Below are 25,449 nucleotides of genomic sequence, written 5' to 3'. Positions count from 1 at the left end.
TGATTGACAGCCGTCTGATAGGCGTCACGCTGAACTCTACATCAGTTATTTATTCATGAACTATCAGATTATCATGATGGAGAAAAGCAACAACACTTTAAAACAGATCATTTTCATATTAATGTGTTATTTGCATGAAGAGGCAGAGTCTCTGTGGACGGTCACTTTGTCTGAAGCTGCTGTCTCTCAATCTAAGACCATCGTAATCCCAACAATGTGATGAATAAATCTATTCACATTATTGATGTTAATCCTCCACTGACCTCACATTGACCCCTGAGAGGCATCCCTCCTCTGTTCCTCCTCTGTTCCTCCTCTGTCCCTCCTCTGTTCCTCTGTCCCTCCTCTGTCCCTCCTCTGTTCCTCCTCTGTCCCTCCTCTGTTCCTCCTCTGTTCCTCTGTCCCTCCTCTGTTCCTCTGTTCCTCCTCTGTCCCTCTTCTGTTCCTCCTCTGTTCCTCCTCTGTTCCTCCTCTGTTCCTCTGTCCCTCCTCTGTTCCTCTGTTCCTCCTCTGTTCCTCTGTTCCTCCTCTGTCCCTCTTCTGTTCCTCCTCTGTTCCTCCTCTGTTCCTCCTCTGTTCCTCCTCTGTTCCTCTGTCCCTCCTCTGTTCCTCTGTTCCTCCTCTGTTCCTCTGTTCCTCCTCTGTTCCTCCTCTGTTCCTCCTCTGTTCCTCCTCTGTTCCTCCTCTGTTCCTCCTCTGTTCCTCTGTTCCTCCTCTGTTCCTCTGTTCCTCCTCTGTTCCTCCTCTGTTCCTCCTCTGTTCCTCCTCTGTTCCTCCTCTGTTCCTCCTCTGTTCCTCCTCTGTTCCTCTGTCCCTCCTCTGTTCCTCTGTTCCTCCTCTGTTCCTCTGTTCCTCCTCTGTTCCTCCTCTGTTCCTCCTCTGTTCCTCCTCTGTTCCTCCTCTGTTCCTCTGTTCCTCCTCTGTTCCTCCTCTGTTCCTCTCTCTCTGTTTTTTGGGGAGTTTTTCCTGTTGTGACACGAGGTCGAGGTGCTGAAGGATCATGCACACTCAGCAAAATTAAAAAAGTTAGGCGATGTCTGCAGGACGTGGATCGAGCTGTGTGATCAATATGAAAAATAAGAGTCTTTCTTTTACTTTATCTTTTACATAAAGACAGATAATCTGATCGTCTTCCAACATTCAAAAATCATTGTTCCAAAAGGAGGAAAATCATAAAATACTTGGAGGAATTCAATGTGATAAATGTGATAGTTGTGACCGGTTCTTTGTTCTTCTTCTTCTTCTTCTTCTTCTTCTTCTTCTTCTTCTTCTTCTTCTTCTTCTTCTTCTTCTTCTTCTTCACTGAGCCACGTTTGATGGTTCAGATCACTTTGTTTGATTTATTCACACGTTCAGCAAAATAACAGAAACATTATGAAGTCTAACGTGAGGTTGTATTGAGAGGATGTGATTTGTGATCAACAGAAAAATAAATACGGCTCCAGCAGTGAATGAAGCCATCGTATATTATGAGCCGTCATCATGGGGAAACATGGTTCTGATCCGGGCTTTTATTTTGGTGGGAAGCTGTTTATTGTGTTGAGAGGATTAACGTTGGGGTGGGGGGGGGGGGGCACGTAACAGCAGGGGGTCAACATAGCTGCTGTTCTGTTGTGGTTCTTTATTCTGTTTATTTCTGGTTCCACTGGACTCGTAGAACATATCACTTCATAGCTGGTTCACCATTTAGTGAGCGACTTTATGTTTTCTTTTTTTAACAGATTTTTAAGAATAAACTAAATAAGGTTAAATAACATGACACAAGAATAACATGAAATAATAATAATGAAATATAATAAAACAAAGACGGGCACGAATTGTGGGTGAGAAAAGCAGCAGAGGTGATATTAATAATAAATAATAATAATAATAATTACTGATTATTGTGTCATTGTGTCATTAGCATTGTGTCGTTAGCATCGTGTGGGTTAGCATCGTGTCATTCGCATCGTGTCGTTAGCATCGTGTCGTTAGCATCGTGTCGTTAGCATTGTGTCATTAGCATCGTGTCATTTGCATCGTGTCGTTAGAATCGTGTCGTTAGCATCGTGTCGTTAGCATTGTGTCGTTAGCATTGTGTCGTTAGCATTGTGTCGTTAGCATCGTGTCGTTAGCATTGTGTCAGCATCGTGTCGTTAGCATCGTGTCGTTAGCATCGTGTCTTCAGACGTGCGCTCCACAGATAGAAATAATCACTATGACAGACGACCTTTGTGACTGAATGTGATCTTTTTTTATCAACGCTGTAAAGCAGGACTGATGTCGAGATGCTTCCAGATTCTGTTTGCTGTGATGTCATGTGATGTGTTTTTAAAGAGAACTGTCAATCAATTAGTGAGTCGGAGTTGATGATGATGGGACTTTTTCTCTGTTGACATTTGGATAACAGATTGATCGTCATTGTAATCAATAGCTGCTTTGTTCCATCCGATGATCAATCAATGTTTCAGTTGGAATATTTAGTGTTGCAGCGCTGAATCTATTTATTTGTGAAGTCTCATTTAGACAAAACAGACGGTGGTGAGGTATGTGTTGTCAAGATGCATCGAGAGTATCGTATAAAAGCTATTGATTGTACATTTTATAGTTAATATATATATAATTGTTTTCCAGATTAAAGACCTTTACAGACCGGGCGCATGACGAAACTGTGAATACAAATATTTGGGATCAACTGCCGTCTGTCAGTCTGTCCGAGGCTAACTGTTAGCTACTGTTAGCTCTTTCATTGAGTTTCATTTTAGTGAAAAGCTCTGAGTGAATCTGAGTTCCCTCTGGTTAACAGTTAAGTGTCTAGGGCTTTTATTGTGAAAGGTAAGAACTGAAGGATCTGGTCTGAGCTGCCTTCGTTGAGGTTGAAAGGAGATCTAAAGTTTACCGTCTTCAGACTACGGAGCCTCCGCGTTGTTGTTCACTGTAGTGTACGTTTTGAATATGTCCGTTCCTCACGACGTGATTGGTCGATGCCTTTTATTTGCGGTGCAAACGCTCCAAAAAATCGACCTTGTTATCGGCCTTCTGTGTGAAAGCACTCAAAAACAAGTTCTAAAAAATGTATTGACATGTGAATTAATCGCATGAAAGAACCCCCCGATGTGTAAAGAGTTAACAAACAACAACATGGTGTTTACTTCTCATTCCACATCAGCAGCGTTGACCTCCTCCTCTCTGCTTCTCTGCTTCTCTGGTTATTCTTTTTATTCTCTCCATCTGCTTCCATCCCTCCGTATACGTGACCTTTTCAGCCTGATGTTCGTTTATATTCCATCGATCTGGCGTTACAGAGCCTCCCTCTGATCTCAGAGACGCTTAATTAGCTTAATTACTTCATCTAAAACACACACGTGTCCACCCATCAGCCTGACTCCTCCTCTCTTTATTGTTATACTATATTATGCATCTGTCTTTATGTCTTTATGTCTTTATGTCTTTATTTCTGTTTTGAGGCTGAGAGCAGCTGTATTCTGCATCCTGGATCTTGAATCTTTTTTTAAACAAAAAAACGATCTCCTCATCATTCCTGTCCTGGGCTGTGAACATCTCCTGTCAGGATGCTTTCTATTGCTCCTTTGTAAAAAGTTAACAAGAATTTCAAGTTTCCTTAAGAAATACAGCCGTTTATGAGCTTTTTCTTCACCAGGATGGAGATGTGTGACGACCATGTCAGAGTAAACATTGTAAACATGAGTTTATGGTCTCAATCTCGAGTTTCAAGTCTTCTTCAATACAGCATGATGTTCATTTAGTACAAGATGGTCCATTTAGAGTCACACAGACCATAAAGCAGGGGATGATGACTATGTCCATTTGACAGTCTGTGTTCTGGTTGTTTGTGATTCTGATCCCAGAAACGTAACGCTGTTAACTTGCTTGGTTTTACTGACGTTGAGCTCCACTCTCTCTCTCTCTCTCTCTCTCTATATATATATATATATATATATATATATCCTCCCCATATAATTATAATAATAATCTGTATTTGTAAAGCACATTTCATACAGACTCTGGAGCTCAAAGTGCTGCATATTGAGAAAAACAAAACAGAAAACCTTCCTTTTACAGATAAAAGAGATTTTAAATGAGACACGTAGAATGAAATGTTTTTGATGAAATAACACAATTTTAATCTTCATTTCGGCTGCTTTTTCCGATGGAAGCGTTTTGTCAAACATGATGTGTTTAAGGCCCGTTGGAAAGATGAAAATCGGACAATAATTGCGTTTCTTACAGCTTCTGTCTGTGATAAATGGTATAGTTTAAAGAAAACATGTTATATCTATATCTATATGTGTGGAGTCATTCCTTCGTTCCTCTGACTATCTTCTTCCTCCTCTTTAGTTCCTCCTCTCATTCCTGATACATCCTCGCGTTCCTTCTCCATCTCTCACTCTCTCGACCTCGATGGCATCTCATTCCCGGCTGTATTGTGACTGTATATCCAGTTTCATGGGCTCAGTGCTCCTCCTCATGAACTCCCCCATCGACCCCTCCGGTCTCCTCCTCTTTCCTCTAAATCCCTGGTAAATCTTACCGTTTTCAAGCCTTAACATCCATCAGCTCAGGAAACATCTTTCCATCCTGATCCTCCCTCACTCGTCTCCTTTTCTTCTGTTTTATAAGAGTTGTTAGCGCAGCGGTTTCTCTTTTCTGTTGTTCACTCTGTGTCCCTCCATCTCTTGTCTGATAGTTTCATGCTGTACCAAGATAATAATGATAATTATAATAATAACTTTATCAATATAGCACCTTTAAAAACAGAGTTTACAAAGTGCTTTGATAGACAAAGCAGCAAAAGCAAGGAAATAGTAATAACAACAGAAAGCTCAGTGACACAGTCGATAGAAATAAACTAAGAAATAAATGAAATAAAGTAAATGTTTGTAAAATCAACAAATAATAAAACCGATGTTTCCTTCTCACCAAAAACCGTCCAGACAGAGAAAGTCAAAGAGGCTAATGCTAAGTACCCAATACAGACCAAATTTGGTGCTAACGCTAGCTGTGGCTAACGCTAGCTGTAGCTAACGTTGTGTGACCGACGTATAACGTTAGCAAGAGCACATCAGAGACTTTAACGCTCAAACGGGGAAAATAAACTGTGTGTTGGGGCAAATGGAATGACTCAGCATCTATCTGATGGCGGGTAAAAGATAAATGTGATCTTCATCAGATCGGGGATCGGCATTAATGCTACATTGTGAACAAAAAATCTGTTGAAATTGGCAAGAGGAGAGCTAGTTAACGTTAGCTGTTAGCAGCACAGTCCTTATGGCTACATAATGAAGCTAACAGCATAGCAACATCTGGAACAACTAACTTGATCAGACGCGTAGGTCTGTCATATCATAATTTATTATTGTATATCACAATGACCAACAGCACCGAGTCTCTCCGTCACACAGTCCTGCTGATAACAGAGCTAACGGCTAACGGCTAACGTACGGAGGTTCCATTATGGTGCGTTCAAGCTCCAAACAGTAAAAATGGGTATTTCAACGTTATCATGATGTGTTCAATTGTAGTTTTTGGTGATAAACTTGAATAAATCCAGTAGTTTGAAGGACATGTTGTCACATGAATATAAAATAGATATTAGAGATGAATTATGAGCTGTTTAACTTCCTAACAGCAGATTTTTATAAATCATTACAACTAATAATGACCCCAAATAATGTTTAATCAAAGAGAATATTTGAGTAAAAATACAATAGTTTATTTACTAATTATTGAATTGATTATTTGCAAATAATCACTATAGATGACGTTTACAATAATATATATAATTCATACATTAGAAATAAAATAGGATAACATTGAAAAAATCGTTCTTCATCCTGTTTTTGAGGTAGTTTGTTTTTCGCTGATTGTCAAAATGTATTCGCCGTTCTCCCGTTTGGTAGAAGGGTACCTGGAGGTGTGACATCACTCGGAACAAAAGATTTTATTGGTCAAACATATATTTCTGCAGCAGAAATCAGCTGAAATCGAGATTGTTTCACCAGGTGAGTTAGAATTCATAGGAACGGACAGAATCAGTTTTTATAGATAACTGTGTAAATTTAAACGGCTTTAACATTTTGTCATCCTCCCTGAAAACATCTCAGACCTCCATCTGTCTCCTCCTGGTCTGTTTAATCTGCTGACTCAGCACATTTTTATTTCTGTCCTCAGACACAAACGGAGTGAATTTGAATCCGTCATAAAATCTGTCCGTCAAATTTTTTATTTTGGTGTTTTGTATTTGTGAGTAACGTGTGCCAGACCATAATAACCCTCCAGCACAGCAAACAGCCTCATTTATTGTTTATCTTTGTTGTGTCGTGTGTGTGTGTCGTGTGTGTGTATTTAGTCACGCAGAATACACAGATTTAGAAAAAGACCAAAATCATAGATGCTCAGAGACAAGACAACATAGCAAACCAGAGCAGATGCTCACACACACACACACTCACAAACACACTCACACACACACTCACACACACACACACACACACACACACACACACACTCACACACACACACACTCACAAACACACTCACACACACACTCACACACACACTCACACACACACTCACAAACACACTCACACACACACACACTCACACACACACACACACACACACACACACACACACACACACATACACACACACACACACACACATACCGATGCCCAGTGCTGCCAAGACGGAGACTGGCATGCTGTTGCTGATGCATGGATCGTGGGTGAGTGTGTGTGTGTGTGTGTGTGTGTGCATGTGTGTGTGTGTGTGCATGTGTGTGTGTGTTTGTGCGTGCACAGATCAGCTGTACATAATGAAAGTCGATGGTTCTGAGATTGTGTTGATGTTGCAGCTGAAGCACTAATGACTCACTAATATCTTCTGATGGTCTGACGGCTCAGACAGCTGAGCAAAGGTTCATCTCCATAAGCTTCACATCGAGACTCTTTAATTAATATTATCATTTGACACATTAGCTGAATGTTGTCTCTGATATCCGTCTCCTGGAAACATGGAGGCAGCTTCATGCACGGACTGGTTGTGTGAATTAACCGGACGCTGCTCAACCAAGAACACAGCGCCACCTACAGGACGTCACACACAACTAAACCCACTGTAGGACATATATATATTCATATATGTATATATAGATACAGTATATATATATATACATATATGATAAAGTGTTTTCCTGAAGGAGAACATGAATCCTGTTTGCTTGAGGGATCGTTTCATTTTTTAAGTTTTTTCTCAGTAACGAGAAGAAAACAAAGAGACAGAAGCTGATTTTAAACCTCATCACAAACCAATATATTCATCACTGTGCATGAATGATGTCAGAGCCTGTGTGTGTGTGTGTGTGTGTGTGGCCTAGTTCTGCCCGATGAGGCTTCTCTCTGCTCGTTCTCTCCGTCACAACGTTCATTTTTCACTCTTTTTCTTTTCTTTTCACCCACGAGCTCTTTATTGAGTTATGTAGCTTAAGAGCTTACAGGAAATCTAACCTCAGTCACATGCATTCAATCACTGCACACACACACACACACACACACACACACACACACACGTTCGTACGAATAAATAAACCAACACATGCAGAAAAAGCTGCGTTTCCCTCTGTTTCCCTCATCGCACTTACAAAACCGCATCCTCACGAATCAGCTGAGGAGCAGCAGCAACGAGAGGGAATCTGTCTCTCACACACACACACACACACACACACACACACACACACACACACACACACACAATCCATCTGCTGCGCTGCTGAGTGCACTTGAGTCTCTGCCTGTGGGCATCGTGGAGGATGTTGAACTGACGAGCTTCATGTCTTCATTTGGAGGAGATCTGTTCTCAGGGCACGATGAGACACACACACACACACACACAGTTCACACTATCATGCACATGAGACTGATTTGTGGGCAATAAGCATCTTCTGTTCATACAGTCAGTGTGTGTAGAGATAAGATCTCTCCATCACACACACACACACACACACACACACACAGACAGTGTGTCTGCAGGTCTTGAGGTGCACAGAGCAGCATTATTGATATGATACAAAGAGCAGTATTCTGTCTGTATTCTCCTCTAAAAATACATTCACGTTGCTTAATCATTACATTTTTATGTCATTTTAATTGTCAAGTAGATTTAAAAGTAGTTATTAGCTCCATATTGTAGCATCAAGGCTAACCTCTAGTGTGCTTTTCTTATTTCGTCGTCTTCTGTTGTCATGACTGAGTGATGCTCTGAGATCTGATCTGACTCCACGTGTCCTTCAGAAAGATAATAGTGTTGATATTAAAGCATCAATATAGAGACTCTGATCATTGATGCAGCTGATAACATCGTAAGGCCCCCCCCCCCCCCCCCTCCAGTTCCCCTTCAGGTGAACACTGTTAGCTCTGTTAGCACTGCTAGCTGTTGTTTTGAACTGTTAGCTCTGTTAGCACTGCTAGCTGTTGTTTTGAACTGTTAGCACTGCTAGCTGTTGTTTTGAACTGTTAGCACTGCTAGCTGTTGTTTTGAACTGTTAGCTCTGTTAGCACTGTTCGCCATGTTGAGAGCCGTTGAGAGGCAATCAAAAACGCTCCAAATCTCGTTTGTTGCACCTTCTTGAGATCATTGTCTGGAGCTGTGGCTGCGTTCAGAATGACAGTGTGAGTCAGAAAAGGATTGGAACCATTCCAACACTGTTTGAACACACGAGGAGAACTTGGATGAACTTTCCAACACGTTCTCACTCCAAACTGTGAAGCTCTGGGTCTCTACAGAACAGACAGTCTGATGTCTTCTCCTTTTTACTTTGCAAATGTGGGCTCACTCTGGAGATCTACACACACACACACACACACACACGCACACACACACGCGCACACACACTCGAGGGATTCCCATTTATTCTCTTTCATTGTCTTGTGAACACACTGAATGTGTGTGAAACATGTTTCTCAGCCACATGTTGCAGCAGCAGAGACGTGATGCATAATACATGAGTTCACATAACCTCCACTGTTCATAATGAGAGTCCATTAAAGTGTGTGTGTGTGTTTCTACTCTCTGTGTTTAGTCACATAGCATCACGGTTTGGTTTAAAGTGGCTCCACAGATCTTGTGCTTCACTAAAGTAAAGAGGATTCTCTCAGTGCAGACGTTTCCTCTTCTTCTGTTATTAATGAGAAGAGCTTTCATGTCGCTCAAAGTTTGTTCCAAAGATAAATGTGAATCTACGAATAAAACTCACATCAACTCATCTTATTGTTAAGATAACAAGCTTATACATCAGCATCCAGTACAGCAGCAGATATGAATACATATAGTATTCATATATGAATACTATATGTATTCATATATGAATACATATAGTATTAATCTGCTGCTGCTCTCTACTTTCAGTCTGTTGAGTGTTCAGTTATTTTATTAAAGGTTATCATCAACATTTCATAAAACATCTTTACTCCAAATACACAATCTGTTGTTCTGCTTATGAAGGTTAAGGTTAGACACACACACACACACACACACACACACACACACACACACACACACACACACACACACACACACACACACACACACACACACACACACACACACACACACACACACATTAAGGCCAAGTGGTGTGACCTGCTGGATGAACTCAGATGACATCATCAGGAGGGAGAACTGCTGATCCCTTCTCTCTCTCTTGTCTTTCCTCTCTCCTCTGTCTCTCCTTTCCTCTCTCCTTTCCTCTCTCCTTTCCTCTCTCCTTCTCAACACAAGTTGATCCAAAACATTTGTAAAATAGTGAAGCTGAAAGCAGTAAAAAGAGGAAACGTGTTTTATGTTTGATCGTTCAGACGTGATGATGCGTTCATTGAGTCCAGATAGAAGTGGACGTAGTCATGGTGACGTCACCTCGTTGGTTTGTGGGCTGAAGTTCTGAAGCTTTTAGTTCTGCATTCTGTCCGTCGCCATCTTGTTTTTATCAACCGGTGAACAGGAAGTGATCATATGTGGACTGAGGAGGAGTGACGTAGAGACCTGTCAATCACTGTGTAGCCCCGCCCCTAAAGCATCTCCTGCTTTATGGTCTGTGTGACTCTAAATGGACCATCATGTACTAAATGAACATCATGCTGTATTGAAGAAGACTTGAAACTAGAGATTGAGACCATAAACTCATGTTTACAATGTTTACTGAGGTAATAAATCAAGAGAGAAGTAGAGTCATTTTCTCATAGACTTCTATACAACCAGAGGAGTCGCCCCCTGGTGGACACTAGAGAGAATGCAGCTTTAACACGTGAAGCTCTGACTCACTTTCCGTGCGAGACAAAGACGGAGATGACGGAGAGTTGAGACCAGACTTCACCAAACATGTTTTCTCTCTCTCTCTTCTTTCTATAAATACGAGTTCCTCCACATAAACCAACCAGAAGTAAAGAGTGTGAAGAGCTGCAGAAACATCTGAGGATAAAAGTCGGTTCATGACGGGTTTAAACTTTACATGTGGACCAGAAGTTCCCCTCACATGAAGTTAAGCTGTGATGTATTTTAGTGCTGTGCAGAGGAAGCTCATCACTGTTTTCTGGGTTTCATGTTTGTGAACTGAGCTGAGGAATGAAATTGTTTCCTGAAGAATGAAATATATATCTAGATCTGTCGATTAACGGGTTTAAATCTCAGATGTTCACCGTGTTTTCTTCTGTTTCTCCGCAGTGATCTGCTCCTTCAGGGGCTCCGTGACTCAGGGTCTGGCTCTGGAGGTCGGAGAGACGGTTCAGATTCTGGAGAAGTGTGAAGGTGAGACCTGCCGGATGTCTGCATGAGGCGCTGAGGGGGGGGGGGGTGTGACGCACTGATTCTGTCCTTGATCGTTGTGTCGCTAAAGCGTCAGTGATCACTGAGAGATGAAGTCTTCAAGCACATTTACATAAAGTCACAACAAAGGGATGAAGGACATCGTGGAGAGCAGTGAGCCGCTGGCTAACGTTAGCGTTCATTAGGCTGAAACACCTTCCTGGATTAATCCGTTATAAACTGAGCAAAAGCTGCAAAATACAACGCAGACAAGAAAAGATGGAAGATTAATGATGTAGAACTACTTCCTGCTTTGTAAATCTTTGTGAACCAGCTTCAACCAAATGTAAAAGACTGAAGAACTCTGTGGTGTCGTGTGAATGTGAATTACTGTAATTACATGTAATGTGTTCATATTCTCTGAGATAAAGCTCTGCTCAGAGGACACTTTCTAAAGCGGCCACACGCTTCAGAATCTTCATTTCAGTAAATATTTTGCAGCCAAATCAACTAGTTTACATATTAATGTACATATTATGAGTCTGAGGTTTGAGTTTCCTCGTCCTCGTTGTGGAGGCTTGATTCATGACTTTAATGGTCGTATCTCTGAGCTCCACTCGTCGTCTTCTTCGTTCCTCACAGCTCCTTCTGTTTGTTCATCCTCTGGTGTTTCTGGATATTAATGCAACAAACAGCTCGTAGAGGGAGAAACGCCTCCGTTCATGCTCGGAGCTACGGCGCCAAAAGCAGCGCCGGCACAAACAAAGTCAATCATTTCAATATTTAGATCTCCGGATAGAGACGCCTCCATCACTGCATCCACAGCGCTGAGCTCAGTGAGGGAGCTTCTCCTCTCAGCAGCTCCACCAGGAGGAGTGTTGTGCTCCTGCAGATGACGAGTGACGCTGATCCAGAGCCCACAGCTGATTGGCTCGTTCTCTCCCCTCCTCGCTCATCTTTACTTCCTGTCCTCTACATTTGTTCCTCCTCTTATTGGCAGCATCTATTTTGTCCTTGTAATGAAATGCGACCCGTCCCATGGAGGGACGTGGTCTATGATCTGAGCCCGCCCCCCCCCGATGAACAGATATGAATGAGAGGATAGTTTATTTATTCTTTATGTCTTTAAGAAGCTTCTCCAGACACGAGAGCTGCTGTGAAGCTGTTCTCATGGTGAGCCTCTCTTCTGCCTTCCACTGAGACATGATTACTGTGATTACTATGATTATTATTATTATTATTATAATTTAATAATGATGATTGTAATGGCCACTTAGAGATCCGTGTGGATACGAGAGGAGAGACGATGATTATAGATGAAATGATTTACACACAAACACCTGATCTCACTAATGTACATTAATACACATTCATGTGTTTCCCCTTTGAGTCCTCCATGTTGCTCCTACAGAAGAACACACACACACACACACACTCACACACTCACACACACACACTCACACACACACTCACACACACACACACACACACACACACACACACACACACACACACACACACACACACACACACACACTCACACACTCACACACACACACACACACACACACACACACACACACACACCCTTCTAATCGGCCCAGACGCTGCTGGTCCAGCCCTGCGGTCTGATTTCCATTTAGATGAGAGTCTGGGGAGTAAACACATCTTAACGAGGGTGATGAATGAACCTTGATTGGTTATTAAGTACCCGGCCAATTAAGCCCTCATCTCCATATTCATATCAGATTATGTGGAGCTGCTGAGAGACTGGATGTGATGATTTTGTAAGAAGATAAGATGAAAGTTATTATGAAGCCTCTGAAGCTGATTACTCAGGATCCAGCGCTGTGTGTTCATCACACGACTGTATCGCGACATTATTTCAGTCTTTTGGTGAAACTTCACAAAGGTTTTCTTCACAGAAGTGTCTTAAAACGTGTTTGTTATGGAGCACAAGCTGAACATTGTGGTGATTTAGATGAATATTGATAACTGATAGAAGAACCACTGGTTGTTGTCATTACGACTCACTTTTCATATTTTTGTGAATACATTATTTGCAGTTTATACGATAAAAACTGCTGCATCAGTGAGAATAAAGACCCCCGAAATTTAGCAATTGAGGCTTTTAGGGGTCCGCCTGAGACGCCCGTGTTTGTTTCACTTGAAACTAGAGATTGAGACCATAAACTCATGTTTACAATGTTTACTGAGGTAATAAATCAAGAGAGAAGTAGAGTCATTTTCTCATAGACTTCATAGGCAGATGATGCCCCCCCCCCGAGTCGTTTTCAGCTGTCAAGGTTTTACCTGAAGCGGAGTCATTTTTCGTGACAGCTCTCTCCTCCACTGAGACATCTGATGGATGTCCGTCCATGTGGAAGGAGTCGTGCTGCAGGAGGAGGATCCTCTCACGGGCACAACATGAACTTTACATCAGGTCACTGAGGTCTCAGGTCTGAACCCAGACCTGGTCCTGGTTCTCCTCCAACACTCAGTAGAACTTGTGGTTCTAGTCTCTGATCTCTGATCATGTTTCATTGTAAACAACCAATCAGAGGAGAGCTAGTAACGTTAGCAGCTAACGGCTAACCAACGAGGTTCACTTCAGTGACATCATGATGCCTTCAGGCTCTGCTCAGTGAACATGAGTACTGGCTGAAGCTACATTATAACGTCATCATGATTTGTTCACATGTAATCTGTAAAATGTAGTTTTGGTGATGAACTAGAATAAATCCAGTAGTTTGAAGGAGATGTTTACACGTTAATATAAAACAGATATTAGAGATGAATTATGTTTAACTTCTAACACGAGCTCTAAGAACATTATTATACTTCATTAAAGATAATAATGAGATTAAAAATACAATCTGGTATTTCCTTATCTTTTGAATTGTGTGTTTTTAAGAAGAAATAAACACGATAAATTACTATAACGCAGTAAAAGTATAACATTTATAGTTTTTTGTAGTTTACAGACTTCAGAGCGTTGAAATGATTTTTGAGACGATGACGAAAATGAAAAGTCTGGATCCTTGTAGACCAGCTGATATAAGTTAAACTATCTGTAATATGGACCATCAATGATCATCAATGAGTATCTGAGACATCTACAGACAACTTTCACTAAACGACCGATCAGACTTCATCTAAAGCCAAACTAGAAGCGACAGGTTTAAAGGCTCACATCAGGAACACTTCATGTTTGTGAATTATTATTTTTCAATGCTGGACGTTTGAATGTGTTTGTGCTCCTCTGTGAGGCAGGAGACGATTTAAGAGAGTTTTCATTTGATCGTATTCCTCGTTGTGTAAATGAAGCTGCACATTCAGTCGCTCTGCTCTGACTCTCTCGTTTGTCTTCTTCCAGGTTGGTTCAGAGGTTTCTCCACCAGGAGGCCAAACGTGAAGGTAAGAGAGACTTCAGCAGCTTCAGCTCCTCTCACACTGTTTCACACGTTCTTCATCTGAAACTTTGACTCTCACTGTGATGTGAAGGAGACTTTATGGAAATACATTGAACACTTTTATACTTCTCTCCATCTTTTATCTTTGCTCTTGTTTTTCTGTGAAAGCTGAGAATAAAATGAGCCGTTATTTAACCCTCAGTGAACAGGAAGTGACCATATCTGGACTGAGGAGGAGTGACGTAGAGACCTGTCAATCACTGTGTAGCCCCGCCCCTAAAGCATCCCCTGCTTTATGGTCTGTGTGACTCTAAATGGACCATCATTTACTAAATGAACATCATGCTGTATTGAAGAAGACTTGAAACTAGAGATTGAGACCATAAACTCATGTTTACAATGTTTACTGAGGTAATAAATCAAGAGAGAAGTAGAGTCATTTTCTCATAGACTTCTATACAACCAGAGGAGTCGCCCCCTGGTGGACACTAGAGAGAATGCAGCTTTAACACATGAAGCTTCGGCTTCACTCTTTAAAGAACCGGCTAGTCGTGATCACGAGTCTCTTGGACTGGATTGAGAGGAGCGTGAGACCTTTTAGGAGGACGTGGTCCAAAGCTTGGCAGCAGCTTTTTGAGCCACTTGTAGGAGATTTAGGAAAGTGTTGCTGAAGCCGGTGAGAAGAGGTTCATGATGAAGGCAGGAGGACATACATACGTCTCGTATGGAGGTTCAGTAGCATCAACACAGGTACAGTGTGAAGGTGCCAGAATTACATCTTAACTACCGAGATCAGCAGAATGTGAAGAGGTCGGGATCCGCTCATCGCTCGCTGTGTTTCATCCATTAATCCAAGCTTCAGGGGGGGGGGGGGGGTCCTGCTGTTACTAAGCAACCAAAACCTTCTCGCTGGTAAGACTCAGCGACTAAACAAAGATGAACGCAGCAAAGATCCCTCACAGCAGCTTTGATGCTGCATCGGTCTGTTTGACTCTTCAGCCGGATGTTGAGACAGTGAGTCATGAACGAGGGTTCAGTTCTTATTTATGACAAACGGACTGAAACAGAACGTTAGAATCTTATGAAGACGGTACGAGTTCCCAGAATGAATGAAGCACGTTAAAACCCTCTGAGCCCCAAAGCCTCTGAGAGGTCTTCATCTTCTCTGAGAGGTCTTCATCTGCTCTGAGAGGTCTTCATCTTCTCTGTGAGGTCTTCATCTTCTCTGTGAGGTCTTCATCTTCTCTGAGAGGTCTTCATCTTCTCTGTGAGGTCTTCATCTTCTCTGAGAGGTCTTCATCTTCTCTGAGAGGTCTTCATCTTCTCTGTGAGGTCTTCATCTTCTCTGAGAGGTCTTCATCTTCTCTGTGAGGTCTTCATCTTCTCTGAGAGGTCTTCATCTTCTCTGTGAGGTCTTCATCTTCTCTGAGAGGTCTTCATCTTCTCTGAGAGGTCTTCATCTTCTCTGTGAGGTCTTCATCTGCTCCTCTATGAGCAGAATCATCATGAGTACAAGTAGAGAACGAGAACATGTCTTCAGTGAGAACAACAGTTATGACGACATCATCATTAAAGAGAAGAGAACAAGTTGAATTTATTTGGTAATTTCTTTGACTAAAATTGTAAAACAATGGAATCTATTGTTATATAAGTGTTCCCAATGTCTCAGATGAATCAATCATGACTTCATAGTTTCACAATTTAATGTTTTTACACAGTCTGGTTAAAGTGAACTCTTTATTAGAGGAGACATTTATAACGAGAACATGAAGAATAAAATGTTTTTGATGAAATTTCACATTTTTAAGCTTCGTTTAGTTTTCTGACAGAACTGTTGTCACACATGATGTGTTCAAGGACCGTAGAACGCTGGTTTTTACAGCTTCTGGCTGATTGATTAATGGTTTAGTGGTTCAGAGGGTTAGACTGTTCACGTTTAGACAGTAGGATGTCGCACACACACACACACACACACACACACACACTCTATCAGTGGACTGTGGTCGCTGTGCTCAGCACCAGAGTCTCTTCATAAAACCTCTCGTGTTACTGCAGGTCTGACAGTCTGCTCCTCTCAGTCCTGGTCCTGGTTCTCCCGGGCCTCCCGTCCCTCCAGCGGGTCCAGCTGTACGTCCTGGGTCTCCAGCAGAGAGGAGGAGCTCCCATAATGCAACAGAATACTGTACAGTCATCACGGCTCTTCTTGTCTTTATGTAATTGCAGTAGAAACGTCTCCTCAGACTATTTAGGAAGATAAAGGCTCATTGTTGAAGAACCGAGCGGCAACAAAGGAGGAAGTGATGTAATCACTGTTATTCTATTGTCAGAACCACAGTGTGATGCTGCGGGGGGGGGGGGGGGGGCTTCTCTGGCTTTCAACGAGGACAATGAAGAGAGAGCAGAATAGACTACAGAGGCTTAGAAGATAAAGTCCTGGAGGACAGAGGAGGGAAGGAAGGAAGGAAGGAAGGAAGGAAGGAAGGAAGACGAAGCAGCGCTGCATTTAGAAGGTGTGATGAGAATGAAACTAGAGACGTAATTACTGAAGCAGAGGAGCACAGAGAGATGGTGTAGTTCTTCTGAGCTGGTGTGATGGAGTGTTTCAGGGCAGGAGGTCCAGATGGTGAGAAGAAGAAGTTACAGAGTCACGCTAAACCAGAGACGATGTGTTCATCTACAACACACACTACACACTATACTACACACACTACACACAATACACACACAACACACACACACACACACACACAATGAACCTTTATTTGGTTTTGTCTCCGGGACGTTTGTGAGAAACAAACAATCAGATGTTTACTGTTCATCACAACACAAGCGTTTAGAGGACGGAGAGGTTGAGTCTCTGTCTCCTCTTTGCTTTCTACTGTAGTGGTCTCCTCCGTCCTCTCAGGTGGTCTCCTCCTTCCTCTTTCCTTGTCTCCTTGTCGCCTCGTTCCTCTCTCGTTGTATCGTTGTCTCCTTGTTCCTCTCTCATCTCCGTGTCTCCTCCTTCCTCTCGTGTCGTCTCCTCCTCCCTCTCGTGTCGTCTCCTCCTCCCTCTCGTGTCGTCTTTATTATTCTTCCTCTCTTTCTGTAACAAGTTGACCTTTATAAATGAATCGCTGCTTCAACACCATCAGCTAAATTAAGAACAACACTCCTGACCTCCTGCCCAACACACACACACACACACACACACACACACACACACACACAGGTAGCATCAGAGCCTGAGGTGTTCTGGATGCACTGACCTGTTAATAAGCATCCTGTGTCCCAGCAGACAGGAACAAGATCTGTGTGCGTGTGTGTGTGTGTGTGTGTGTGTGTGTGTGTGCGTGTGTGTGTGTGTGTCACACGTCCTGTTCTACATCTGACTCTTTCATCACAGCAACATTGTTTAATCTGAGCTCGTCTTTAAAATGTTGTTATTTATTATAGAGAATAGAAATAGAATAAGACGGGTATAACATTCATGAATTAAAGTTAAATAAATGTTATAATGTCGGAGCTCAGACTCGGCTGCTCTGTGTGTTCAGTGCTAATGCTAACACATGTTAGCACGTCGAGCACGGTAAACATCAGAACATCAGCGTGCTAGTAGTAGCATTGTGCGCATGTTAGCATGGCGGCGTTGGTATTTAGCTCACAGCTGATCCTCTCTTCTTCATCCTCACAGTAACCAGCACAGTGTTCCCCTCTGACATGTACTGAAGTCAATAATGTATAAGTACCTCAAACCTATGGAAGCCCATTCCCGCAAGCAAAAAAAAATAGAAAATCCACCCCAAAAAAAAATTTAAATAAAATATCTACCCAAAAAATAAATAATATATTTATCCACCCAGGGGAAAAAAAAGGTTGTTTTTTTTTGTAGCCGAAAAAAAGTAAAAAAAAAAAAAAAAAAGATGATGATGTTTTTGTTTTTTTGCTAGCTAAAGAGATTAGAAGTGCGCATGCGCTTCAGTCACGATCTCCTCACAGGTCCCTTCATCCCCTCGCCAGTCTTTCCATGAAAACGATGTGCAATTCTACATATTAATACTTATAATGATATATAACATCTAACATTTACAAAAGTCACCAGTAATAGTTACCTTGTGTAGAATTGCATGTCGTATTTTTTCAACAAATACGACAAAAAAAAAAAAACATCATCTTTTTTTTTTTCTGGGTGGATATATATATAATTTTGTTTGGGTGGATTTTATTTTATTTTATTTTTTTCGGGTGGATTTTTTATTTTATTTTGCTGGCGGGAATGTGCTTCCATACAAAGCTCTACCTAAGTACAGTAGGAGTACTTAGTTCTGTTCGTCTCATCAAAGTTTAAACGTGTTTCATATGTTAACATGAACATCAGAACCCTGTGAGTCCAGAGTGACTGTGTGTGTGTGTGTGTGTGTGTGTGTGTGTGTGTGTGTGTGTGTGTGTGTGTGGGGGGGGGGGGGGGGGGGGGAGACAGGTGAAGGAGGCGGAGCCAAAACCTCTGACCCTCTGCTGTGAAATGCATGGCTGGCCACAGTCAGTCCTCTTCTCCTCCTGTCTGTCTCTCCTCCTCTAAAAATACATCCTGACGTTAACAACGGACGGAAAGAGCTCACCAGTGTTTTTATTATGGGATGTTTGACCCTAAAAGCGGCAGAATACGACTCTCTCGACAGGAGGGTTGTGATGCATGACGGAGCAGATGAGCTCTCTGTGCTAACTGCCACAAGCCGAGCTTTCAGAGTGCAGATAGGACATTCATCTACACACACACACACACACACACACACACACACACACACGCACGCACACACACACACACACACACGCACACACACACAGCTCCTGGGATTAACAGACTGTATCAGGGTTCAGGTGTAGACCAGGAGACAAACCTCTGGTTCTGAAAAGTGACTCCAAAGCTTCATGTGTTAAAGCTGCATTCGCTCTAATGTCCACCAGGGGGCGACTCCTCTGGTTGTATAGAAGTCTATGAGAAAATGACTCTACTTCTCTCTTGATTTATTACCTCAGTAAACATTGTAAACATGAGTTTATGGTCTCAATCTCTAGTTTCAAGTCTTCTTCAATACAGCATGATGTTCATTTAGTAAATGATGGTCCATTTAGAGTCACACAGACCATAAAGCAGGGGATGCTTTAGGGGCGGGGCTACATGGTGATTGACAGGTCTCTACGTCACTCCTCCTCAGTCCAGATATGGTCACTTCCTGTTCACTGGTTGTAAAAAAATCCAAGATGGCGACGGCCAAATCGATGTCAGATGGTCGACGACAGGATCACAGATTATATTTTGACCGAAGCGTTTCGTCTCTTTTCTTTCTAGTCGTGATAAACTGGTAGTAACTGTGATATTTAAAAATGTAGACATCATGTTCATAAAACTCATGATAATGACATGTAAATAATTCAGAGCATCTTAAATCATTCACAGTTATATAGTTACAGACTCTCTCCGCCTCCCTACTCCTGAGTTTTCAGTGTAATTCATTTTTAAAGTTTTTAAAGCTAAAGAAGAGTTTGACAGATGTTTTATTAATTTGCTGTCGATATGTTGATGATTGTTGAAGTGAAGTCTTCTGGCCATGATAGTCGTGTAAAATCTGATATCTTCACCTGCATGCAACCCAACCAGCTCAAACGTGATTGGTCGATACTACTCGCCTCCACATTGATGTGCAGATACATGTTTCTACAGATTAATATGTTACTGACACACAAACACACTAGAAGACATCAGAGTACATAAAACATACAAATGAACTCGCTCACGTCAAGTCCTGAAATAGATGCTCTTCTTCTGCTCACTGAATCATGTAGAATATGAATGAATTCTCTCAGTTCTCTGAATGATCTTCTGCAGTTTCTCCAGAGTCACTTGAGATACAAAGATCTTATGACACAAAATACATAATGATATACTGTGTGTAGCATTCATAGTGTGTAAAGATAAAGTCGAGCTCGTAGTTTTATTTCAGATAAAGATATCCAGCTCTGCAGAAAGTCACGCTTCCTCTCAGACTGTCACCTGATTGGCTGCTCAGAGACCTGACGAGAAAACAGGAAACATTAAAGTAAAAATAAAACGGTTATAAAGAATCACAGCTTCTCTGTGAAACCTCCACCAGGTACGTTATACAACCAACCAACGCGTTCTTCATGACGAATAAAGAAAGAGGAGCTAGTTAGCGTTAGCGGTTAGCAGCCGGTGGCCGGCACAGTCCTGCCTAGCTAACCGCTAACGGAGCTAACCGCTAACGGAGGCTGCATTGAGTTTACATTGTGTCTTCATGACGCGTTCACATGTAATCTCTTTAAATGTGGTTTTCTGGAGAGAAACTTGAATAAATCCAGATGTTTTTAACAATATGAAACGGATATTAGAGATGAATTAAGACTTGTTGTCACCGTTTAACTTCTGATTTCATAGACTAAAGGTATTTATGAGTATAGGGCCTATCTACTGTATCTACTGTATCCTGTATCTATTGTATCTACTGTATCTGTCATGTGAGGGTTTATCTGAAGTGGTATTGTGGAGCAGCTATAACCTTCACAGAAGCTCTCATGAATGATTGATGAGTTCAGAGCAGCAGGTCTTCATGTTGTTCAGGTTCTTTACATTTATTTAAATATTCATTAAATAAGCTTCAGGAACAGGTGGTTCACTGGGACTGAAATAAATCTTCACTCATATTGAACATCATGATTATTTCAGATTTAAAAACATGTCTTTAGCTCGGCATGTGGCCGAAATAAGCAAAATAAGAAATCCATCCATTTACTGCCACATGGTGTTGTGATCAGGAGAAGAGGCAGAAAGGATTGATGATGCAATGCATCATGGGAAGTGGACATTAAAAGACCGTTATTAATTTAAGAGCCGTTGGTTTGTCTCTGACAGTAAAGATGTTCCTCTTCGTACTGAAACTAATTCATGTTGTAAATCCTCATGATAGTAGATGGTGTGATGCTGTGTTAATGTCTCTCTCTCTCTCTCTGTCTCTCTCTCTCTCTCTCTCCCTCTCTCTCTCTCTGTCTCTCTCTCTCTGTCTCTCTCTCTCCCTCTCTCTCTCTGTCTCTCTGTCTGTCTCTCTCTCTCTCTCTCTCTCTACAGGGAGTTTTTCCAGTCAGCTACATTCATCTGAAGAAAGCCATCGTCACCAACAGAGGGTAAGTGTAGCGACCTCTGAACTGCACCAGCACACTGATCAGGATCACCACCGTTAGCCCAGAGACCGGCGGAGTGACCGTTGTCTGTTAAGTGAGCTCGACATTGTGATCTGTCCTACGAGGACATAAGTCTTCTTTTAGTAAATCTATTCATGTTGGTTTCTTGTGGCCGGTCCTGAGACAGAAGGCAGAATGTTTCTGCTGTCTTATTATAAAGGAATCTATTAAACCTCAGTCATTGCCTCCACTTTGCTGCTAGGAGCCTAAATCTTTGATGAACGTCATTAAACAAAGACTCGACCTTTCCTTTCTATCGCTCTTCTGTATTTGACTTTATACATTTAGTCTTTTCTGTCCTCTGAGTATAACACATAATGAAGGGACAGAAGGTCGAGTTCATCTTTTAAGACTTTAGGACGTAGAAGAAGAGAGACGTTGCTGAAGGAGGGCGTCCACATTAACCCAAGTCAGCCGAGTGAACTAAACCGTCTCCAGACTCCTTCAAACTCTCTGAGGAATCGCGTCTCACAGTTCTAGTTTCAAACATGGTAACGAGACTTGGTAGTAGTTGTCTGATATTAAATAAGTTAACATTGACTTTCTGTTTCACTCGGGATTCAAACATCCTCACAACACGGACTCTGATGAGAAATGTGACGTCAGAAATAAACAGAATTCAGGAAAGAATACGTTTCCCTGGAAACACAGTTAAAGACGCAGTTCCACTGTCTGGTAACGAGATTATATGTGACAGGAGACGGCTTCTTTAACAGCCGGAGGTCATGACCTGTTTGGACGTCACATCATAAAGTATATCTAGAAATATAGAAATATAGTCTGAGTCAACTCATCCTCATGCAGCCATCTGTGTGGTATTTTACCAAAAGTTAGTAAATCATTTTTGTGTGTTTTCCTCCTAAAGTCCAGCGACACGCGTCTGTTTTCTGTTCATATAAATAAAGTATTTTCAAAATAAACTTCCATGTTCACAGGAAACTACTTAGTTAGGTTCAGACAACTAAACCACTTGATTGGGTTGAAATAACTACAGAAGTACACGAGTTACAAATAGATCAAAGCTGACTTCTCTTCGTTGTGCTTCCTCGTTCGTGTAACATATGAAATATCTACGTATTCTGGTGCCTTATGTTTCATAGCTTTAGCTCTAACGCTGGATCAGACCAAGTTAAGAACTTTGATGGAGAATCTGATCGTTGACGTTGATCATTTTTCTCTCATGATGTCGAAAAAACACCTTAAAGTGGTTCATATATAAAAGCATCTTCAGTCGCTCTCCTGTCTCCGTGATGACGCCACAGTTCAGTCTTTATCATCTTCTTCTTCTTCTTCTTCTTCTTCTTCTTCTTCTTCTTCTTCTTCTTCTTCTTCTTCTTTTTTATCTTCTTCTTTATCTTCTTCTTCTTCTTCTTTAACTTCTTCTTCTTCTTTATCCTCTTTATCTTCTTCTTCTTCTCCTTTATCTTCTTCTTCTTTATCATCTTCTTCTTTATCTTCTTCTTCTTCTTCTTCTCCTTTATCTTCTTCTTCTTTATCTTCTTCTTCTTCTTCTTGTAGCTGAAGCCGTTTAAAAACTAATTTGAAGTGTTTTTGTTGTTTTTCTCTCTAAATAAAGAATGAACCTCCTCGTTTCTCATTCTCTTCTAACTTCAGGAGTACATATTTTAATACATTTACATAATGATTGGAAACTGCAGATTAATCAGAGTTACAGAGCGTGTCTCCATTTGCATAAGAGTTTCAGAGGCACGGAGAGTGAGTTAATTGGATTTAGTGAATCCTTCACTGTTTCAAGCAGACCTGCAGGGCAGAGAGGAGTTAGTGTTGTAGTGCTGCATCATGACGAGCAATGTGAGTGTGTGTGTGTGTGTGTGTGTGTGTGTGTGTGTGTGTGTGTGTCTGTGTGTGTGTGTCTGTGTGTGTGTGTGTGTGTGTGTGTGTGTGTGTGTGTGTGTGTGTGTGTGTGTGTCTGTGTGTGTGTCTGTGTGTGTGTGTCTGTGTGTGTGTGTGTGTGTGTGTGTGTCTGTGTGTGTGTGTCTGTGTGTGTGTGTGTGTGTGTGTGTGTGTGTGTGTGTCTGTGTGTGTGTGTGTGTGTGTGTCTGTGTGTGTGTGCAGCACTTCACTGCTATAAAAGCAGACAGGAAGTCGAGCTCAATCTAAGATGATTATATTACAAAATAAAGGAGCCACTTTAATCAACATGAATAATTTAGAGGTTTCAGTCAAGAGACGAACATTTCTCTGAAACATGACGATGCAGTTTCACTTCATGGAGACGTGATTTTTAGGTGGAAGGTCATCGTGACCTCTAATGACGTCACATCGTATCTAGAAATGTCTCTCAGGGCTCAACGTGTCCTCAACGGGGTCTAGTTTCACTTCTAAGCATAAAGTCTTTCAAAATAAACTTCTGTTTTCACAGCAAACTAAACAACTTAGTTAGGTTCAGAAAAACATAGTTATTTGGTTGAAACTACAGAAATGTTACTTAAGTATTGAAGTTACTGACAAATAAATAAACGTTAAAGGAAGCAAGCAGTGGAGGATCAATTCATACCAAACTAACAATAAATACAGTTCTAACCAGCACTAATATATATACATATATATATACGTGTATATCTATATATACGTATATATGTAGATAGTGATCTCTTTCCTTAACGCTCGACACTCAAGAGAAGCTTCAGTTGGTTCTAATCTGAAACGTCACCTCTACTATAAACATACTTAAAATGCCTTAAAATGAGCTTTAATGAGCTTTAATGAGCTTTAATGAGCTTTAATGAGCTTTAATTAGAGGTGAAAGCGCTCAGAAATGTTCCTAATGCTTTATAAACATAAAGACATTATGAAGCATTTTATAATAACTTATCAGATCAAGTATCATAATATTTAGTAATTGCTGCTCTCTTAATGACTTTCTTTTGGAGGTATGATTGTAATTCACATCATGTTTTTTACGATGGATAATAATCAGGTGGAATGCGTCGCAGTGTGATTATCAGTGACTCTCAGAGCTCAAGTAGCTTTCTAGACAAATGTATTTTCTACGGTTGCAGTTTTGTAATGTTTACGTAAATTCAAACAAAAACGCAACAGAACTGATGGTGAAACTTCAGTTGTTATGTAGTTTAAGTTAAATACGTAATTTAAATAAATATATTTAAAGTCCATCCGCCTCCTCTTCCTCAGATACTTGTGATAAAAACAAACGTTGTCTGGTAGCATCATATTTAGGAGACCAGAAGAAGACCTTTCCTCATGAGGACGTGTTGACTCAGATGACCAGCAGCCAGCCTCTTCCTTCTGCTCACAGAATAATTAGTCTTGAGGTTAATGAGACACAACCTGCCCTTTGTTTCTTTGGTAATTATCAGCGTGTCAACAGCGATTAAAGCCAAACTTTTGTAAAAAACAACCGGCTCTGTGGAGCTTCTGGACGCCAAGTCACGTCTCAGAAATAAGTGTTTCTGAGGATCAGCTGACGTCACCGTCCGGTCCGTGTTTTTAGGAGTTAATGTTCATTAATGACGAAGCCTCCGCTGCTGCAGATCACATCACTGGATCCTCTGGGCGGGCCGTTCTTCTTCTGTGGTTTCTCTGCATAGAGACACAGTTCACTTTAACTCACCGTATGTAACGCCACACATTAGACCGTCTCTCTGTTTATTATAGAAAACTTTATTCATACCAGACGTGTAGCTCCAAGTGCTTTACAATACAAAAATAAATAAAAACACAACACGAGCATTCTCTCTAGTGTCCACCAGGGGGCGACTCCTCTGGTTGTATAGAAGTCTATGAGAAAATGACTCTACTTCTCTCTTGATTTATTACCTCAGTAAACATTGTAAACATGAGTTTATGGTCTCAATCTCTAGTTTCAAGTCTTCTTCAATACAGCATGATGTTCATTTAGTAAATGATGGTCCATTTAGAGTCACACAGACCATAAAGCAGGGGATGCTTTAGGGGCGGGGCTACACAGTGATTGACAGGTCAACACCAGAGACGGCGTCTCTACGTCACTCCTCCTCAGTCC

At 41.4% G+C, this 25,449-nt stretch overlaps 1 protein-coding gene across 1 annotated transcript in view; it reads left to right on the top strand.

The window, feature by feature from the left end:
- LOC306694008 (dedicator of cytokinesis protein 3-like) overlaps nucleotides 1-25,449 on the top strand; it is a gene marked incomplete at both ends in the record, with an annotated part of 93,052 nt that overhangs the window by 22,315 nt on the left and 45,288 nt on the right. The window contains 3 exons of the mRNA XM_079156702.1: nucleotides 10,717-10,800; nucleotides 14,174-14,214; nucleotides 21,331-21,386. Of these exons, the coding sequence (XP_079012828.1) occupies nucleotides 10,717-10,800; nucleotides 14,174-14,214; nucleotides 21,331-21,386 (181 nt within the window). The remainder of the gene's footprint in view (nucleotides 1-10,716; nucleotides 10,801-14,173; nucleotides 14,215-21,330; nucleotides 21,387-25,449) is intronic.

The sequence above is a fragment of the Pholis gunnellus genome (genome assembly GCF_910591455.1).
Source record: "Pholis gunnellus genome assembly, chromosome: 3".
Taxonomy (NCBI): domain Eukaryota; kingdom Metazoa; phylum Chordata; class Actinopteri; order Perciformes; family Pholidae; genus Pholis; species Pholis gunnellus.
Note: the sequence above shows the minus strand (reverse complement) of the source record. Positions and strands in the feature narration are given on the sequence as shown.